At 36.8% G+C, this 21,616-nt stretch overlaps 1 protein-coding gene across 1 annotated transcript; it reads left to right on the forward strand.

The window, feature by feature from the left end:
• The first annotated feature begins 1,111 nt into the window (after positions 1–1,111).
• barx2 (BARX homeobox 2) lies at positions 1,112–21,149 on the forward strand. Its single transcript, XM_048169597.1, has 4 exons — positions 1,112–1,618; positions 14,476–14,761; positions 19,893–19,977; positions 20,459–21,149. The coding sequence occupies exons 1-4, from the start codon at positions 1,432–1,434 to the stop codon at positions 20,729–20,731; spliced, it is 831 nt and encodes a 276-aa protein (XP_048025554.1). The 5' UTR covers positions 1,112–1,431; the 3' UTR covers positions 20,732–21,149.
• Positions 21,150–21,616: the final 467 nt, after the last annotated feature.

Below are 21,616 nucleotides of genomic sequence, written 5' to 3' on the forward strand. Positions count from 1 at the left end.
CAGATATATCACTTCAAACTGGACTTGGTAGCGTTTCTGTACCGCTGTTATCGATAGTAATTAACAGACAACCCGTCATATATATATATATATATATATATATATATATAAAACAAATTTACAAAAAAAAAGAAGTTAATTTTATTCACTTTTAATGTAGCCTACAGTCTAATTAAGGTTAGTAAAACATATAGGTTATATACTACATTTAGTAATAATTGTTGTGAGTGTTAGCTAGATATTAATAAAAGTTATGGCATTTATTTTGTAGTATTATTTTTCCATCATCACATGTTTGAAAAAGAGCCACGCGCTGCTGATTTACTGTAGCTCTTGTTGGTAAAGCAAAGCGCTTAACTTTGCCCTTCATATATGAATGAATGATGCCACTTGTCCTGGCAAGTGAAATAGTTGCTTTACGTGATCGTTGAAAGTTTTAAGACACGCAGGCGTTTCCGTATCGACAGGAGTTTTCCACAACAGCAGCAAAAAAATAACCGCAATAAATGAAATCATTAAATGATTCAAATTCGTTGTCTTTAGTTTAAATGCTCTATTAAATAAGTAACATGCCTGCTCCGTGTTTACTTAAATGTTATATCACAACTAGTTCAGAAAAAAATCGGTTTCTTTTCTTTTTGTTCTTTCTTTTCATTTTCAGCGCTGTAAACAATACAAACTGACTGAACCTCATTTACGATTTTAGAAACAAAGCTTAAAGCGCAGCTTTATAATTTTTCTTTTTAAATTTAAGGCGCACATTTGTTCTCTCTGCAGATAAACTTGGATTAATAGGATAGATAGATAGATAGATAGATGATAGATAGATAGATAGATAGATAGATAGATAGATAGATAGATAGATAGATAGATAGATAGATAGATAGATAGATAGATAGATAGATAGATAGATAGATAGATAGATAGATAGATAGATAGATAGATACTTTCTACCTTTTTTTCTACAAAAACAACAAGAGGAGAAATGCAAACTTTTAAATGAACACTAAATGAACTGTAATTCCATCAAATCTAACTCTAGAGTTTCAGTGGTTAGGGGAGAAAAAAAAAGAAAAGAAAAAGAAAACCGGTTCATTGTTCTGTTGTACAGTGAGGGGGGAGTGAGAGAGAGAGGGTGATTGACGTGAAGTGTGTCGGCTGTTGCACACAGCAGTGCAGTAGTGACAGGATAGTTGGTTTATATAGCGGTGACTCAGAGCGCAGCGCGCACTCGCTGCATGAATGAGCGCGCGGAAGACACTGAAGACACTATCAGCGCAGCACAGCTGCAACAGGACGCCAGAGCTGTTCAAATGACATGTCGTTTTAGATCGGTAACATATGAAATAAGTTTTACACAACTTTTAACGAGGCGAATATCAGAACTTTTGTCGTGAACGTCACGCGGCTGAAGGCGCGAATCTGGACAGTATGCATTGTCAAGCAGAGCTGAGACTCGCGAGCAGCGCGCAGCTGAAAGCAGCCAGAAGACGATACAAGACCTTCATGATCGACGAGATCCTCTCCAAGGAAACTTGTGATTACTTCGAGAAACTTTCTCTTTACTCGGTTTGTCCGTCTTTAATCGTCAGACCCAAACCTCTGCACTCATGCTCGGGTAAGTGACGCAAATCACGTTTTCAATGCTGACTAATTTTGAATGGGCATTGATTTATTTCGCTTTGTCACTTTTATATAGGCCTATTTTTTTTTAAAAAGAATTTCTTTGCCCTCATGACTGAAAAAGAAAACGCTGCACTGTAAAAAGCTGAACCCATCAAAACTTAAGACTGACACATTGAACTTTTTCAGCCCATTATTTCAGTAGGCCTCCTAAAGTAAATCGAGCCAAAAATATAGTTATAATATGATAAGAAATTACACAAATTATTTTGACAAGTTAAAAGTTTTAACAATGAAAGAATGTCTACAGTGTGCATTTAACATGCAACATGAAAAAGATCCACAGAAATTTCAAAACAAAATGAGGTGATATGCATATGGCAAAATAATGGCTTTTTTTAAACTTTTTTTTAACAAGTTGGAAAAATAGGCTACTTTTCCGAGTTCCCACGTATTTTTGATTCTCATAATGTTCATTTTAATACCCAGTAACTAAATGCACGGTTTTTGTTTTTAACAAACCAATAATGAGAGGAAAAATATTACTGTGTAATAACTTTTAAGGAACTTTTAAGCGCAAGTTTATATTAATTCTATATAGCCTACACCGAGCCCATTGTGTTTCTAAATTATATAGGCTACGCGAAGGAACGGCCAATAAACTGATGGTTATTAATATTTTTTTACCCCAAATTAAACAATACGTCGTCCTAAAAAAATAAACAGTCCTATAAACAGTTTTCTTTACGCAGTAGGTAAATGCGCTTTAACATGTTCAGAGTTCCTGTTTAAAGTTGATTGGACGCATTTAAGCTCAAAACATGTTTGTAGGTCGTGAGTTAAACTGTACAGTAAACACTGTTTGTGCGATCAAGTTTAATTCGCATCCAACGTCAAAAACATACAAGATAACGAAACTGCTGACAGTGGAATTACATTTAGTCTTATGCTATAAAATGATAGGCTTTGATAGATTTGCTTCAGTAAAGATACGTGATGCGTGATTATGTTTATCTGATTGGTGACTGATATACTGATATTCATCTGCCCCCAAATACACATAAATATTTTATTTGCACCATATGCATATAGCTCAAATTATATTACATTTAAAATAGTAATAATAATAAATAACGTTACGACAGCTGAATAGATTAATAGTTGACATCCCTTTGAAACATCACCACACCTCCCTGATGGTTTATCATGGCACAGTGAGACCTCATCATATTTCATCTTTAAACTTTTTTTTTTTTTTTTTTTTTTTTTTAACCACCATTTGGGTGTTTTGCCTCAATGACCTCAAGGTACTTGTGTGTGCACATTCATTTAAACTGTCACATTTACAACGAGTTGGGTATCTGTGGTAAAATAATGACATCTTCTCCTCTTACTTGCCCCAAGGAGCACAAACTCTTGGAAGCCACAGGACATTTATCTATTTAGAGAACTGTTGCCACACTCTTGACTATGCAACATAGGATGCAGTCAGGTATGACATCCTGAAGCAACAGGTGCAATGTCATTCCATCATAATGAGAAGCATTGAGCAAGTTCACAAGACATTTTTAAATGTTCCTGGCATGTCATTAATCCGGGTTGTAATGCATCGGCCAACATGGGATGTGTACAAAAACGTTTGACCCTCAAGATCATGATTGTATCGGTAGCGGCACCCGTGTAATTAGGTTTAAGGGATTGATTAAGTGCATCCAAAGGTTTAGCAAGGACTTATCTCTGTGGTTTCCAATGTGATTTTCCAAACAGGGCATCATCACAGATCAGATATTATTCTGGTTGTCAAAGCCAACTCACTGTTCCATATACTCGTGCCCTATATTAACACTTGAAAATGTATCCATACCAGGCCACTTAACTATTTATGTTTTGTCTGCTGCTGTACGACCAGATAAAATCTCCTTGTCTCGTAAAACTAAGTGTTACTTCTGATGCTTGTAAGACAAGCAAGTTTTTCAGGTCGGAATGACTGATCTCACAGCAAATCTTGTTTTGCTTTGATGGATAGCTTTATAGGTACATATTTATCTTGTTTCGCAAACCTTTAACACAAAACCATCAAAACATTTACTTTATTTATTCTGCTCATTTCACAACCAGGCATCAATAGAGCATATTAAAATGATGACGATGGTCGAAAAGCCAGATATTTCCCCATCTATTTGTGCATGAAACCGACTGGAAATGGCGTGTAGTTATTCATTACGCGAACCGATTGGTTACACTTTATTTTTGTTACAGTGTACAGTTAAGCACTAAGTAATATTAATTACATTTAGTTGAATGCAAAATAAAGTGTTACTGACAAATTAAAGTGATTTAGCAGCAAGTGTTGCAGTGCAAAATTCCAAACTAGGCCAGAAAAGCCCCAAGTATCCATCTCCGGACTCGATGCGTGTTGACAGAAAGCATCTTCGCTCCCTCATACCTGCTGTGCAGTTTGTGAAATCGGAGACACTTCCTCTGAATGGAACCATGATAAAAATAGATTTAGTAGTTCACTTGATTTCTTCATACACAACCCATCAAAAACACACGTAGGCTACGTATGTCTGTGCACAACAAAACATGCACACGGACGTATACATACATATGAAGTCATAAACAAGCACATGCTTCCTTCTGTTTGTACGCCCAGCTGTGAGGTACGAGGAGTTTTGGCAGGCCGGGGCGGGGGGATAGAATATCCAGCCCAAATATCAGAACGCTGCGCACACTGTCTCTTTTCAAGTCCGAGGGGTGTGAGATATTCTATATGCCAGCACATCAATGGATGGTAATGCTTAATATAGAATGTAGCTGGTATTAAGACTGGCACTCACTGAAAGGCCACTGGCCCTGGACTCTCTCACATAGAGAGGAGTATCTGTCATCACTGAACTCATACGCTGTCGCCACTAGGAGCCGCTGTAAGACACGTCAAAATACAACAGGAGAGTCTGCAGTCAATTAGTTGAAAATGACGTGCAAAACAAGTAATTATACATATTCAGATCTAAAAGACATTTTGGAGGAATATAAATAGTGAGTTCCATTTTGTCCCTGTCAGTCTGTTTCCAAACTCAAACATGATTGAATTCAGCCCTGACTACTTCCGCCTGCACTTGCCTTGATACGACTTCAATCAGTCTAAATGTAATATGAAACTAAATATGAAGATACATTTCTAGCTATGGCCCCTAAAATGGGTCATAGGCTACCTTTAATAATACCTAAAGGGTTAGTTCACCCAAAAATGAAAACAAAAAAGGTCATCATTTACTCACTCTCAAGTTGTTTCAAACCTGTATGAGTTTATTTGTTCTGTTGAGCACAAAAGAAGATATTTTAAAGAATATTTGTAATCAAACAGTTGACGGTATACTCTAAAAAATGCTGGGTTAAAAACAACTCAAGTTGGGTTGAAAAATGGACAAACCCAGAGATTGGGTTGTTTTAACCCAACAGTTGGGTTAAATGTTTGCCCATCCTGAGGGGTAGTTTTATTTAACTCAACTATTGTTTAAAAAATACTCTAATGCTTGCTTAAAATGAACCCAGAGTATGTTGGAAATCAACATTTATTAATGTTTAATAAATAAACATTTATTAAATTGCTTATTAATAAGTGTTCACCTTTTGATTATTATTGTTGCCTCTAGTAATTATGTGTCTGATTTTTAATTTCCAACCTATTTTGGGTTCATTTTAAGCCAGACATTGAGTAATTTTTAAACAATAGTTGGGTTAAATAAAACAGCATATTGGGCAAACATTTAACCCAACCACTGGGTTTGTCCATTTTCAACCCAACTTGGGTTGTTTTTAATCCAGCATTTTTTAGAGTGTAGACATCGACTTCTATGAAAGCCAGTGACTACCGCCAACTGTCTGGTTACCACAATATCTTCTTTTTTGTTCAACAGAAGAAAGAAATTCATACAGGTTTGGAACAACATGAGAGTGAGTAAATGATGACAGAATTTTCATTTTTTGGGTGAACTATCCCTTTAAATACTCTATAAAACCATGCTCATTAAGGGATGTGCATTTATTGCATGGACGAATAACATAATGTGTTTAAAATGCATATACACAGTTCAGTCGAATGATAATGGTCGCCGTGAGTTCTGCCAAGTAAGACATGTTCCTGGATCAACATAGTTTGTTCACATATCGCGCCTAGAAATGCGTGGAAAGCACGTCCGCGTCGCTTTCTCTTCCTTTCCACAAGCGCTTCCGCTCCCGTGGCGTCTTTCATTGCTATGCAACCATGAAATGTGCTCTCCACGATGATGAAGAAATATCAGCGAAGGATTAATTGATTTCTAGCCCTTGCATTAGCTTTACTACTAGATATATTTATGGAGATGAGAAATAAAAACCCGGCCTGCACAGCTATGATCAGCTGTTTGGCTGAGCTTTCAGTTTTGTTACGGAAAGGCCATAGCTGATCGGTTGGTTCTTGTCACATGATCTGCAGTGCACTTGCGGCATTCTGAAAAGTTGAGAATTTTTCATCTCGATGCGCCTGGAAAATGCACCGCATGCACGTCACTTCCGTTATGAGGGCGCCTGCCCACGTGCACAAAAGACGCGATATGTGAACGGCTCCTAACAGGTGAATAACACTGATGTAGAAGCACCTAACCCTGGTTGTAAGCCTAAAATTGACATGAACTGTAAAAGTGTCTCTCAAGTTTGACTGGTTGATTGAAATGTTGTTCCAGGATCATCAAGGATCATGATCCAAGAACATGTTGCACTTGGTGAAATCATGTTCACCGCACCATGTGCATATACAGGTCCTAGTCCTACCCACTTAAAATATATAGGTCCTATCCACTTAAAAATTTGACCTGAGAGTGTAATAACAGGTTTTAATATTTCGTTTGGAGACATGTCTGTAACTAGAACGCAGGAAAGGCTTTTAGAAGCATTTTCTGAAGGGAGGAGATACAGATAAAAATTGGCGATAGTTTAATCTCATATGACAGCATGCTGAAAAACAGCCTAATAGGAGGATGAGTTTCCCTTAGAGGAGTAAACGATTACGAGACCGATCACAACCGTCCACAACTTGTCTTCACATTTATTAACTGCAGACAATAAAAGCGGATGTCTTTCAGATGAGAACCAGTTATGTTCACACAGACACACACACACACACATAAACAAAACACACAATTATGGATGTATTTTGTCACAATTGTCAGACCTCACCCATGATGCAACCCAGAGGGTGTGGCTATATGCATTTATGGAAATGCATTAACTGGGTATTATGGATATCTGTTGTGAGATCTTGGCTATATTCGCCTTTGGGCAATTACGGATGCCAAATAATTCTCAGGGTTTTGTTTCATGTCTAAACATTTACAAGTATGATAGACAGAAGTATACACTGCGTAATGTTTTCCCGATCTTAACACTTTTTAGTCAGAATGGATGTTGTTAAATGCCTGGAAGAGTCAAACAGAGTCAAACATCAGCTGCAGGAACAAACATTATCATGCAAGAGCAAATTCGGCTTGCAGAATGGAAAATTTAGAAAAATATCCATTCACTTGCAGAGTCTATCTTGTGTGTTTTTTTTCTGTTCTTCCAACTTGCTGGATAGATTTAATAGATATTGAGAGAGAAAAACTCAAACGAGTGATGAAGCAATAAATCTGTCACCACATGGCCCATCCAAAAAAACACAATGTACCGTGTTATTAAGAGTTCAAATGTGCATCAGGTGCCAAATGAAATCATCTCTCTGGAATCCAATCAGTCAAGGAAAATAAGACAGGACTGAAAGAGCGCAATCAAGAGCTTAACGTTGCTACTGTTTTTTGGGGAAAGTGTGAGGTTCACAGCTTGATTGCGAGTATTGAAAACTTAACACTTCTCTCCCAACACATGAATGACAAGTCAAAGTGTTGAACTCTGTTGAAAGCAAAACGATTTCCTGAAACCCGGATTGTCATAACAAGGAAATGCAACACCAAAACTGCCGTGGATATTTTTAGGTCAAATGAAATGTTACTGCTTTTTTTAGAACACAATTTTCACACTACTTTTCTCAAAACATGAGCAGGAATTATCCTGCCTTCACATGCTCTCGGAATTATCGTAAATACGAGTTTCCTAGGTAAAAAATTGCACATGAACGCTTTCCCATTTCGAAACTTGAATGCGATGAGCAATGTTCCCTCTAATTTTTTTTCTCACTGAGCAAAACTTTTCTCTGTTGAGCGCACATTTTGACCACCTGAGCAAAAACATACTTTATATCAGACCTGTACAATGAACGTAAACACACTCACACAAAAAATGGTTTTATCATAACTGTAACATTTAACTTTAATGTGCCGTTTCTATTTTAATTGACCCTTGATGTAACTTCGTGATTTATTAAATAATATGCTTGAAAACAAGCAGTTCAGTCACTAAATTAAGCACATTTTAGGTTACCTGAGATGTTTTCACATTGCTGTATTAACTGTACCAGTCTTTACCAAGAAATTCTATTAAAAAATTATTTCTGTCCTCCTGCAGGACAGTTCAATTCTTTATAATAATATAATATGAGCAGTTACAATGATGGTTTGGGACAACCATAATGTGTTTTTGTACAGTCAATTATTAGCAACAGACAGTGTTAAACCATCAAAATTACATGTTTATTGCTTATGAATTTCCCAGATTTTATATACCAGGACGTTAAGATTTTTTGTGGCAAGGAGCCCTAAACAATCCCCTTGTGAGATCAATTTTTTATTAGGCTTAAATTATGATATAATAAAATATAATATTTAAATATTTAAACTGATATACAGTATTATATCAGTTTAAATGCTTCCATTTGTTTTAATATATTATATAGTGAAAACAAACTTAAGCACTTAGAACTGATGGCTAAATATTTTTAAGAAAAGTGAATGTTAACTCTTTTATAGTTATCTAAACACCCCACCTCACCACCACACACACAAATCTATTTAAACTGAGGTATATCACTGATGTATTTTGAGTTTGCATGCTACACATGTGGTGGGAGTGTAATTGTAAATGTCTCAGAGTTTTGTTAGCATTCTGTGCCCATCATCCGTTATTTCCACCACTTTTCATTAAAACATGACGTTTTATTTCTTTTCGTTTCGCGTTGCCTCTCGTATTGATGTATTTAGTCCGCAAACATGACAGTATTCTTACCGCGACTGTTTTGGCTCAGGGCCAGCCAGCTCACACGCGCTCAATCGTTCTCTTTCTATGAAAACTGTAAACCGCATTCACCGGTTCCAACTCTATAGCGACAATAACTCTATAGCGGTTGTCCAGAGCACTGCAATTATTTCTCATTTAAACTACTACAATCATTTTCATGTCTGTTCTCTGCGCGGCAATTATTTTTTCTGCGCGGCCGCGGCTTCAGAAGTGCGCGGCCGCGCACGCGCGCAGCTTAGAGGGAACATTGGCGATGAGCTCCTAATCACGACTTAAGAAGTGGGAATTATCAAATTTCCCATAGCATGTGAAGGCAGCATTAATCCAGAAGTGTGGCATCAAAATAATAAGGCCTCGGGAAAATGATCTCATTGACTCGTTTAAGTAAGATGGGATAATTAACTGGGATCTAGGATACAGTTAAGCAGCTTATTAATTGCCTTATTACTAGTGTATATGTGACCGAGGTGTAACAGGTTGATGATGAATTTGCTACAAATGAGAGAAATAGCATGTCTATTTGTCTGCTATATATAAATATTTGTATTTGTACTGATGGCACACAATGTAAAGGGACTAGATAACTGAGTGATAGACATTACGATGAGACTATTGGGATAGATTTTGAAGAAAGAATAGGGAGAGAAAGACGGAAAGACAGAGATAGACAGAGGAGCCAGAAGGGATGTCATGCCTAGACGTGTTGCATTGATAGCAATGAGATCATCCTGATTTGTGTGCAAATGTAACTGCATGCATGTTTGTGCATTTGTGTGTGTGAAAAAATTCCCTGTTCTTCCACTATGTTGCTCACAAAAATATGTTGTGTACAGGGGTCCCGACCGTATGCTGGGTCTGCCTCAGTGAAGTTAAACTTGCCTATTTAGAGTGGTTTTATCTGCATAATAGTCATAGTCAGATATTGTTATAGTCAGATATTTAATGATTCGTTCTCCAGCGCTATAGAATACTGCAGGGATGGTGTATTTTTGTAGGCCAAAACCTGGAGACGAGTTAGCATTTTAGCAATTCCGGTTCCATTGTCCCAAAGTCAGTTTGGTTAAAAGCCTAAAATAAGGTCTGTTAACATTAGCTCACGACATAATACTCCACTCATGATTTTTTTAAAGCTTTTACTTCTCTCAAAAAAGGTGGTTGCTAACAACTGTCTAAATGGGACTACAGAGGCTGTTGGGGACATTAAACATCATCACACTGAACAGGTAAACTTATCTACTCACTAGTCGCTCTCATAGAGTTGTCGGAAGCTTAAGCCTAGTCCACAAGTACATGGGTATTTCCTGCTTAATTAAAAAAAAAAAAAAAGTAATCACGTCCACATGAAAACGTAAAAACGTGCTAAGAAGTGCTGTCAAGAGCATGCCAAACCAACAGGTGGCGATGTAACCCTAATCGTAAAGCCATATTGGCCAATCAGAAGCCTGGAAAAAAATGGTTATTATTGGTTCCGGTTCCGACATCACTAGCCAAAATCTCGGGCTTCACTGGCTACACAACACTTTAACCAGAGTTTCTAAAAATCTTCACCCTGGCAGGAGTTTTTTAATGGTCGGTTTTAGTGATCTGATACTGCGCAAAAAGCTGCAGCTGACTTCTTTAAAATTGAAAAATTTAAAACCGGAATCCTGCCTGTGGATTCGGAAGGGATTTTGGAGGATATTGGGACTGCAGAAGAAGCTGCTTTTTGCGGATCTGCCTCCCAGTATTGATCCTGTGGTTTTGAAAATACCGTGTTGGTGTGGACAGGGCATTAGTGGTGGTGACATTGAAGTCGTGGGACCGTGGTGTAGTTTCTTTATAGCCTAAGGATGGCTCTTTATTTCTGGCGATTGTATTTAGGATTCAAAATTCATAAAAGTTGTGTTCATTTGTGAATATTATCTTGATGGACACAATGTGTAAGTATCATAAATTTCTGTTGATCACAGAGCTTTTTTTTATTTTTCTTTCTTTTTTTGCAGTAATTTAAAAGCTTATGGAAAAAATCATATTTGTTTCTTGTCAAAGGAACCAGGATAATGCTTACTTGCAGGTTGGCCTGCTTGCTAAATAGCTAAATAGCTTGTTAACTGTTGGTGTCCCAGTAGCAGGACACTTGGCATGCTTTTTTATTGCCTTTTTCCCCTATCAATCACATATTTCATTAATCATCATAAATTAGGTATCATTTGAAAACTTAAACTCTCAAAAATCATCGTTTTTAAATCGGCCATGGCTTTATGATGGAAACAGTACTTTAAATCCTTTTAGCGGGCTCAATTTTTGTGATACCAACTTCAAATTTGGAACACTACTTGGTTAGACATATGGCTTTGATTTTCTAGAAATTTTAGAGTCCAAATTATTTTGTCAAATATATATTTTGGGTTGCACTTTATTTTGCAGTACACATACTTACAGTGTACTTACCTAAGAAAATACTGAGTAATATAAGGTAACTACAGGGGTTTAGGTGTACGTTCAGGGTCATTACCTAGTTATTACCCAGTTATTATAATTTATGTAATAAGTACATAGTATGTAAATGGGGAACAGGACTGTAAAATAAAGTGCTAGCATATTTTGTATAAAATAAAATATGTTTTGTTCAGTACATTTGCTTTACAGAAAAATTACACTTAAACTTACAACTTTTTTACCCTTTCATTTTCACTTGAAGCTGCTTTCACTTCTGCAATAATCTGAGTGTCTTCTTTAAAAAGAGACTGACCTTAGGTCTGTATTCCAAAGCATTCATGAATTACAATCATTAATGTTCAGATCTATGCTCAAAAAGGACAGTGACAGTAAACAGGTTGAGTATTTAAGAGAGTGAACCACTACAAATAAAAAACCTTAATGCTTTTAAATGTAATCAACTTATGATGCTTCCTTCAGGTCATATTCAATGAGGAAATGATTTTTGATAAAACATTTGGCTTTAGCACAGTCATTTTTTTTTTTTTTTATCTAAGCAGTCAAACAATCAGATAAGACATCCCAGTCATTTACCGGGATTAAATAAGATTGCAATTTGCCTGTGAAATGGACATGACATCATGTATTCATTTCACAAAACGCTCTTCCATACTCACTTTACTTAATAAATCACGGGATCAGGTTTTTTTTTTTTTATTTATCTTGACGACATAAGCTTTTTTCTCTCTTGGAGGTATTATACGCTCTCTCTGCTCAGACGGGTCCCGTGTTGCATTTTATGGACTCTGGCGTCTCGCTGATGTCTGAATAAAAAAAGAGCAGGAGACAAAGAGAGAGAGAGTTGGAAATATTAAACTGTAAGGGAGGGCGTACAGATGCCCCAGTTAAAAATTATTACCCAGAGTGCATTGTGTCGGTGACAGCGTGGATCATAGGAGAGTCATTATCCTCGTAGTTCAGTGTAAAACACCAGTTACATCACCACAGCAGACCTCCAGTTCAGGCACCTTACATCACACAGGGCAAAACTCTTAACACTTACCTACACCATTAGTGACTGTGGGTCGAGACCATTACAAGGTTTGAGTTCACTCGGACATGACGCTTTTAAAACTCGGGGTTTCAGCTGGCTCACTTTAGCAGATTGTAAACTAGATGTATGATGTTGAATAGATCTGATAAGAGCAGAACTGTTCCACAAAATGAACAATGAATTATTATTGATTCATTCACTTTACAATATTGAATTGAATTGAATTTATTGAAAGGATAGCCCCTTGAGACGAAACATCTCATTTTCGAGGGGGTCCCAAAACACATGCCAAACACAATACAAAATACAACACATTTGAAAGCAACAAAAATAACGTTACGTAAACAGACAAGCATCTCACTCCCCTAATCTTCCACAATCTTCTACAACTGTATTAAACAAACAGGAGCATGTACCCACAAGACATACATATTACTGTAACGATGAAAATCAAAATGTACTTGCACCCTGAAAGACAACAACAAAATAAATAAGTAAATAAATGAAGTGAACAAAATTATTGATAATCATTGGTATAGGAGCCTTGATTAAAAACATAAACAAGTTGTTTTCAAATAAGAAAAAAGATTAGTCCTGAAAAGATGAAGAGATGTGATTGATCTAAGAGAAGAAGGGAGATTTTTCCAGTCAAATGGAGCCTTATATTGAAATGACCCAAGGCCAACTTCAGTACAGGTTCTAGGGACAAAGAAAAATGAATGCTGCATATGATGCAGGGAATAGGAGGATGTAAATGGATGTAAAAGAACCAAAAACTGTTTTAAAAGGGAGAGACAATTAAAATGAACGCATTTAAAAAGAAACTGGAACCAGTGATATTGCCTTCGAGATTTTGGTTGGAGCCAATCAAGAGTTTCATAAAGTGTGCAATGATGGGTTCTATAAGGACATCTCTAAACAAACCTACATAAAGAATTATGAACAATATTTAGAGGTTTTAAATTGGTGCCTGAAGTATTTTGATAAATAATATCCGCATAATCAATATTGGGAAGAATTAATTGAGAAATTATTATTTTTTTTTTGACTTGAAATGAAAAGCAATTGATTGAGCGATAAAGAGAACTAACAATGAACAGTTGCATTTTGAATTTCTGGTAGACACTGATGACATTTTGTCGTTGCACTTTGCACTTTATTGTGTTTGTTTTTAAGGCCTCTTAATAAAGACTGTTTGAAGATCTGACGATTATGTGCAAGCTTTCCTATGTTTGCGCCAAGGATTAAAAAATAAATTTCACAATTCTGACTTTTTTTTTTTTTTTTTGTAATTGCAAGTTTATATCTCACAATCCACACTTTATGACTCATAATTGTGTTTATATCTCACAATTCTGAGAAAAAAGTCTGTATGGTGAGAAAAAAGTTTAGAATTGTGTTTGTTTTGCAATTCAGACTTTTTCTCAAAGTTGTGATATAAACTCGCAATTGTGAGGGAAAAAAATCAGAATTGTGAGATAAAAAGTTGCAATTACCTCTTTAAATTTCAAGTTTATATGTCACCATTCAGACTTTTTTCAAGCAATTCTAAGTTTATAACTAATAATTCTGAGAAAGAAATCAGAATTCCGAGTTATAAACCTGAAACTGTGAGAAAAAAAGTCAGAATTGTGAGAAATAAAGTCAGAATTCCAAGTTATAAATTCGGAATTGTGAGAAATAAAGTCAGAATTCCGAGTTATAAACCCAGAATTATGAGAAGTAAAGTCAGAACTGTGAGTTATAAACTTGCAATTTCAATAAAAAAAAAGTCAGAATTCCGAGTTATAAGCCAGAATTGTGAAAAATAAAGTCAGATTTCCGAGTTATAAACATGGAATTGTAAAAAAGTCCGAACTGCAAGAAGCTTTTTTAGATTTTCTTATTCTGTGGCAGAAAAAAAGCTTTCATACTTTCAAGGTTTTTTATTATGATTTGACTTTTGGGCCTGTGCACAGGAGGACTACATCTCAGTGTTTGACATTGCTTTTGAGTTACAAATTTTAACCAACATGACCTTATTAGGGCCCAAGCACCAATGGTGTGAGGATCCTCTTGGAATTGCTCACTTTATTATAAAGTGTTGCCGCTTCACTAATGATTCCCGTCAACAATGTTGGTCAGTATTTGTGTACTAACAAGACCATTATGTTGACTGTGTGCTCTCCCAGGCTCTACTCCTCTGAGAACGTACCCTCTTCTCTCCGTGATCACACACCAGCCGCCCAGCAGCCTTCCGCAGTCTCCGCACCTGCCCCTTCTCTCACCCCAGCACCCACTCACCTCAGAGCCCACTCCCAGCGAGACGCCTGTCAGCATCAGCAGCGAATCAGAGACGGAGCACTCCACCCCGCGGCTGAAGAAACCCCGCCGCAGCCGGACCATCTTCACAGAGCTGCAGCTCTTGGGCTTGGAGAAGAAATTCCAGAAACAGAAATATCTCTCCACTCCAGACAGGTCAGTGGTTGTAAAGGAACCATGACATCGCTGTGATCAAGGGTTTTTACACTTGATTTTACAGTCTGTTAGGGCAGTTCTCAAGTATTTGTATTATAAATGGAAAAAAAGTCCATATTTATATGGAATTTCATTTACATTTTTATTTCTGGGAACTGATTGGAACATGCCAAATTGAAAGATTACAAATTAAAAACATTTTTGAATTTGGCAAAACGTGCTACAGTGAATCTTGCACGATGAAACCTTTAACATTAAAAAGGTACATAGGAATTTGATTTCATGCTGACTTTAAGAAAGCAGAGCAGTTATGATAAAATAATTCTAAGTGCATATAAAGCCTGAAATAATCACTTTGACCTGTAGGAAATCACTGTTAGCCAAACTATTACATTGCTCAGTGCTGTAGTTCAGACGACAGTAACAATTTAACCATGCTTTGAATTGCAAAAGAAGCCTTTAAAAGAAACACTACCCCATTCAAGACAACAGGGACGCATGCCAAGAACAGCAAACAAAAATGTATTACATTGATTTCATGCCAATCATTTAAAGCACACGCAGGTGTATTTAAAAAACTTTGGAGCCTTGTACAGTGAGATGAGGTAATCTACGTGTCGTGGGTCTTCTCGCATGGGACAGTTTTTCGGCCATAACACATTTTCCATTTCAGTTTGGCTCGTTGTTTAGATTTGGCCAGAGTGGATGTGTTTCCATTATGGCCTAAGGGGTGTATTTGAGTAAAAATCCCACAAAATCAGTTCTGTCCCAACTACAAGGATTCTGAGCGTGTCTGCCACACACACACACACACACACACACACACACACACACACACACAAATTCTCAGAATTTTTGGTCAGACACAGCCTAAGGATGGATTCTGTCCTTCAGCGACATATGAGCTGTCAGACATAATTGTCTGAAAACTGTCAGCACCACCAGACGTGCAAAGCTAAGACAGCCGCCACAAGACGTTCTTACATACTCACTCCACTTTTATTCACTTTTGTTTTACAGATAGCTCTTGTCTTTCATGAAACAAGAAAGCTGTTTTCAAGAAAAAAAATATTACCATGCATCATGCTGTGGTCTCATATCGACTGACTCAAAGTATTGTTTGTGTGAGCATCCATGCAAAAAAATTGTTAAAAAAATATGAAATATTAAAGTACGAAAAAGTATGAAAGTAAACGCACACACACGTTTACTTAGCTATCTAAATGGGAACATTCAATAGACGTAATTGTTTTTATACTATACAAAATCTATATTTTATCCCCTAAACCTACTAATCACAGATAACTTTATGCATTTTTAAAAAGCCTTTAATTACTTTATTTTATACCAGTTTTACAAATGAGGATGTCCCTAAAGGGAGGTTTTTGGAGATTTTGTCAGGTTTTGGTCACTTCTGGATACAAATTTGTCCCCAAAATATAGTTATGTAGGAACACACACACACACACACACACACACACACACACACACACACATCAAAATATGAAAATGTTTTATATTTTTTAAATGTTTTAAATATGAGGGAAGAACAAAATATTCAACTTTTAGGTATTTATCCAACAAAATTATTTGTTTTTCTGTTCTCACAATAAAATTGCCAACCAAGGATTTTCCATGCCTCAAGTAAAATTGCAATATATTAAAACAATATATATATATATAAAAAAGCCCTAATATTGTTTTATTCCAATATCAACTAAATCAGACTGATAAATAATAATAATAAAAATAATATGTAACAAAAATAAAACTATGCATGATTGATCCTGATATAGTGACCAATATATTATTCATTCCTAATTTATAATAATGTCATTTTCTCAGTAATTGCTGACCCAAATATGCAGTTTTCCATGAAAAGCTGGCATGAAAGAGGCCTGTTTTGTTGGGTCCTGTCGGGTCAGTTGGGAAGCTGTTTCTGCGGAGATTTTGGCTCAACGCCGCTTAGTTCATAGCTAGGTCATGATTAGCCTGTGCTCTATCACTCTGTCACACACATTGCCTCAGGAACGAACAAATTCATTCATGGCTGAATGAAAAACAAGTGAGGGAAATTCCTCATCTTCTGGCAAGTTTGAGGAATGGGCCTCAAAACGCCTCAGGTTTGTGTTTTATCAATCTCAAAGACGACCTCAAGGTGTTGTGCTGTTTTTGGCTTGTCCGCCTAGGCCACACAATCAGAACATGAAAGCAATGAACATGTCGCAATATGGAGCGTAATGATTTATATCATGAAGTTTTAATGGTTTTTTATGAGGCAGAGATGATTATAATCATCTTCATCATCATTATGAATAAATGTCAGAACCCAAACTGAGATTAAATTAAGCTCATAGTTGCAAGGAACGTGCCAGCATTGGAATGCAGTGTGTGTGTGTGTGTGTGTGTGTGTGGTTTATCTCTGAAGAATAATAAGCACAAACACAGAGGTGCTTTTCTTACCGCCAATTACAGCACAGAAAGCAGCCACAAATGACAGAGAGCTTGACTGAAAAAAAAAAAAAAAAAAAAAAAAATTCCCCACCACTTGTAGTCATACATTTTGCTTAAACATAACTCAGTGTGTTATGACATATGTGACACTTAGCAAATAAATAAACACATTTTTCATATTTTACTCTCTCAGTTTGCAAGACATTTAAAGTTAAAGGGTTAGTTCACCCAAAAATGAAAATTCTGTCATTTATTACTTACCTTCATGTTGTTCCACACCCGTAAGACCTTCGTTCATCTTCAGAACACAAATTAAGATATTTTAGTTGAAATCCGATGGCTCCGTGAGGCCTCCATAGGGAGCAATGACATTGCCTCTCTCAAGATCCATTAATGTACTAAAAACATATTTAAATCAGTTCATGTGAGTACAGTGGTTCAATATTAATATTATAAAGCGACTAGAGTATTTTTGATGGGCCAAAAAAATAAAAAAAATAAATAACGACTTATTTAGTGATGGCCGATTTCAAAACACTGCTTCAGGAAGCATCAGAGCATAAATGAATCAGTGTATCAAATCTGCTGTTCGGAGCGCCAAAGTCACATGATTTCAGCCGTTGGTCGTTTGACACGCGATCTGAATCATGATTTGATACACTGATTCATTGTGCTCCAATGCTTCCTGAAGCAGGGTTTTTTTTTTGGCGCTCCAAAAATATTCTTGTGGCTTTATAATATTAATATTGAACCACTGTACTCACATGAACCGATTTAAATATGTTTTTAGTGCATTAATGGATCTTGATAGGGGCAATGTCATTGCTGGCTATGGAGGCCTCACGGAGCCATCGGATTTCAACTAAAATATCTTAATTTGTGTTCTGAAGATGAACGAAGGTCTTACGGGTGTGGAACAACATGAAGGTAAGTAATAAATGACAGAATTTTCATTTTTGGGTGAACTAACCCTTTAAAGTACAGTTAAAGTACACTCTAAAAAATGCTGGGTTAAAAACAACCAAGTTGGGTTGAAAATGGACAAACCCAGTGGTTGGGTTAAATGTTTGTGCTGGGTAGTTTTATTTTTAGTCAACTAAAATGACTATATGTCTGGCTTAAAATGAACCCAAAATAGGTTGGAAATTAAAAATCAGACACATAATTACTAGAGGCAACAATAATAATCAAAAGGTGAACACTTATTAATAAGCAATTTAATAAATTTTTATTGTTTAATTATTAGTCATTAAACTTATTAATAAATGTTTTTATTAAACATATTAATAAATGTTGATTTCCAACATACTTTGGGTTCATTTTAAGCAAGCAATATAGTATTTTTTATTTTTTTTTAACAATAGTTGAGTTCAATAAAACTACCCAGCAGGTTGGGCAAGCATTTAACCCAACCACTGAGTTAAAACAACCCAATCGCTGGGTTTGTCCATTTTCAACCCAACTTGGGTTGTTTTTAACCCAGCATTTTTTAGAGTATACAATGGAAAAACTCTTGTCTCATGCACAACTTAGACAGATGAAAAAAAAAGAGGAAATATAAATAACAAACAGATAAAGAGAAGAGGAAAGACCAAAGCAAGGGCTTTTGAGAGCGAGTGTTAATCTGCTCATTTCCAGAAGATCTCTGCACCTCATATGACTCTCTGAGAGGCTCAATAGAGGAGGTGCGTAATCCTGCTTGGCTGGTGTGAGCGACTTTGATTGTAGATGTAGCAGAAATCTGTGCACTTGTTTGATATCTGGCTCTCTCGTTCCCTCAAATCCCATCTCACATGTCCCCTCCTTGCCTATCACGTTACAGCAGACCAATCGCTGCATTAGTCATGCGCTGCCTGCCCAAGTGCCCCGAAAAGATCCTCTATTGCCTTCGGGCAAGTCAGGAGCTCCATGACTGGATTACCTTATCCTGTATAGATAAAGCGTGATGGCATTCCACGGGAGGTCTGCAATTACATTCGGCCTGGGAAGACTCCTCAGTTCAGAGCTTGGCAGAACTTTCTGATATGTCATGCCAGCTTTGGGAATTTTGCAGTGATTAGATATACATCTGCACTCTAGATGGCCACCCACTGGCTTTTATGTGTAAGACAACAGGTGACTTTGGGATTTCGGTCAATTACTTTCAGTTCTGAAGTTTCTGCAGTCGTTCTTGTTACTTGCTTGTGGGTTTCACGGGCCGGAATGCCTCTCGTAGGCTCTGCTCCTAAACCTAGTTACCTACACGTGGGTTTTCATGTTTTATGGGGACTTTCCATAGACATAATGATTTTTTATACTGTACAAACTGTAAATTCTATCCCCTAACACTAAACCTACCCATGACAGGACACTTCCTGCATTTTTACATTTTCAAAAAGCATCAAACCTTGATCTAGAAGCTGTTTTCCTCATGAGGACCAAAAAATTCCCCCACAAGGACAAGGTTTTCAGATATTGTCATCTTTGTGGGGGCATTTTGTCTACACACACACATACACACTTATTTATTTTAATTATCATATAATCATATAATTATCTTATAATTTGGCATAAATATGTATCTTAGGATGTAGCATAATTTAGTTTCTCGGACTTACTTTTGGAACAGAATAATGACTTTTCATTTGTGTTTGATTTATGCACTTTCATTTAACTTGCACTTTGTATGTGTGTGCAGACTGGACCTGGCTCAGTCTTTGGGACTCACACAGCTCCAGGTGAAGACATGGTACCAGAACAGACGCATGAAATGGAAGAAAATGGTGAGTTGAACGAGCTTGCTCAAGGCTATCATCACAAGTTCATAGGATTTTCTAGCTCACAAACTTAGATCGTTAAGATACTGTCAACTTGTATCAATAAAAACATCTGTGTTGAAAATCCACCAAAGCTTTCTGTGTGGAAATGGAAACTCTGAGACATATCATTAAAAATCCATTAGACAGTTTTGAGCTGCCCTCCTCAGCACTCAATAGAGTCAGTGTGTGTAACAGCTACGACCCCGGGCTGCTCAGTGAGTGTGTGTGGGACAAATGAGTGATGATTTAAAGGACAGTACAGGTCTACGTCAGCGCGATCAACCTCTCAAGCAGGAACGAAAGATCCACAACGCGTTCACCTCTGAGAAAAACGAGCACGAACGACCAGCCCATATGGCTATATATCTTCCCTTAATCACTGTAATAACCATCCTCACCTTTGACTAGGCCCACATTTTTCACGTGTGTGTCCGTGTTTCTCTAGGTGCTAAAAGGAGGACACGAGGCTCCTACCAAGCCTAAAGGCCGACCTAAGAAGAACTCCATCCCGACCACAGAGGAGATCGAGGCCGAGGAACGGCTGGCGGCCAGACTGGCAGAGGAAGAGAGGCTACGAGCAGAAGTGGAAGAGAAGGTCTTCCAATCTCAACCTCAAGATCTCAGTACATCCACTACATCTGCTGAGTCCGTCTGTCCTGAAACCCCGGAACGAGAACAGGCCCCTCCATCTCCGTCAGAAGCAATGACGACCAGCTAAACGCAGCCATGCTGATGCACAACCAAAGACAGCTACTGAAAGACTTTTGAAAGACAGTTGAATGGCTTCCCGAGCCTGATTTTCAGTGGCCCCAAAAAAGTATAGGGGTACTTTAGACACACAAAAATGTGTGTGTGTCATTGCAAAACAACGAAACATCAAACCAAGTGGCTTGTATAACCAAAAAATATATCATTTTCAAGAGAAACATTTCACTAAAATATGCTTTTGTAGGTGTTAAATGATTAAACAATTGGACAACATGTTCAGAGTTCACCTGTGGTTACTCTGATAGGTATGGAAGCTTGTTTCCGCCACTAAATAAAAAAAAAAATATAAAAGGTAATCGCAACTTTTTATCTAACAATTCTGACCTTATTTCTCAGAATTGCGAGATTTAAACTCAAGAGATTGCAAGATTTATAAAGTAAGAATACGTTTTTATCACGCAATTCTGACTTTATATCTCACAATAAATCGAACAACTTTTTTTTCTCAGAATTGTGATATAAATTTTGAATTTTGACTTAAAATCACACAATTCCGACTTTAGAACTCGCAATTCTGACTTTATAACTTGCAATTCTGACTTTATATCGCACAATTCTGACTTTATATCGCACAATTCTGACTTTATAACTCACAATTCTGACTTTATATCGCACAATTCTGACTTTATATCACGCAATTCTGACTTTATAACTCACAATTCTGACTTTATAACTCACAATTCTGACTTAAAATCACACAATTCTGACTTTATATCACGCAATTTTGACTTTATAACTCACAATTCTGACTTTATAACTCACAATTTTGACTTTATAACTCACAATTCTGACTTAAAATCACACAATTCTGACTTTATATCACGCAATTTTGACT

This window comes from Megalobrama amblycephala, linkage group LG19 (genome assembly GCF_018812025.1).
Source record: "Megalobrama amblycephala isolate DHTTF-2021 linkage group LG19, ASM1881202v1, whole genome shotgun sequence".
Taxonomy (NCBI): domain Eukaryota; kingdom Metazoa; phylum Chordata; class Actinopteri; order Cypriniformes; family Xenocyprididae; genus Megalobrama; species Megalobrama amblycephala.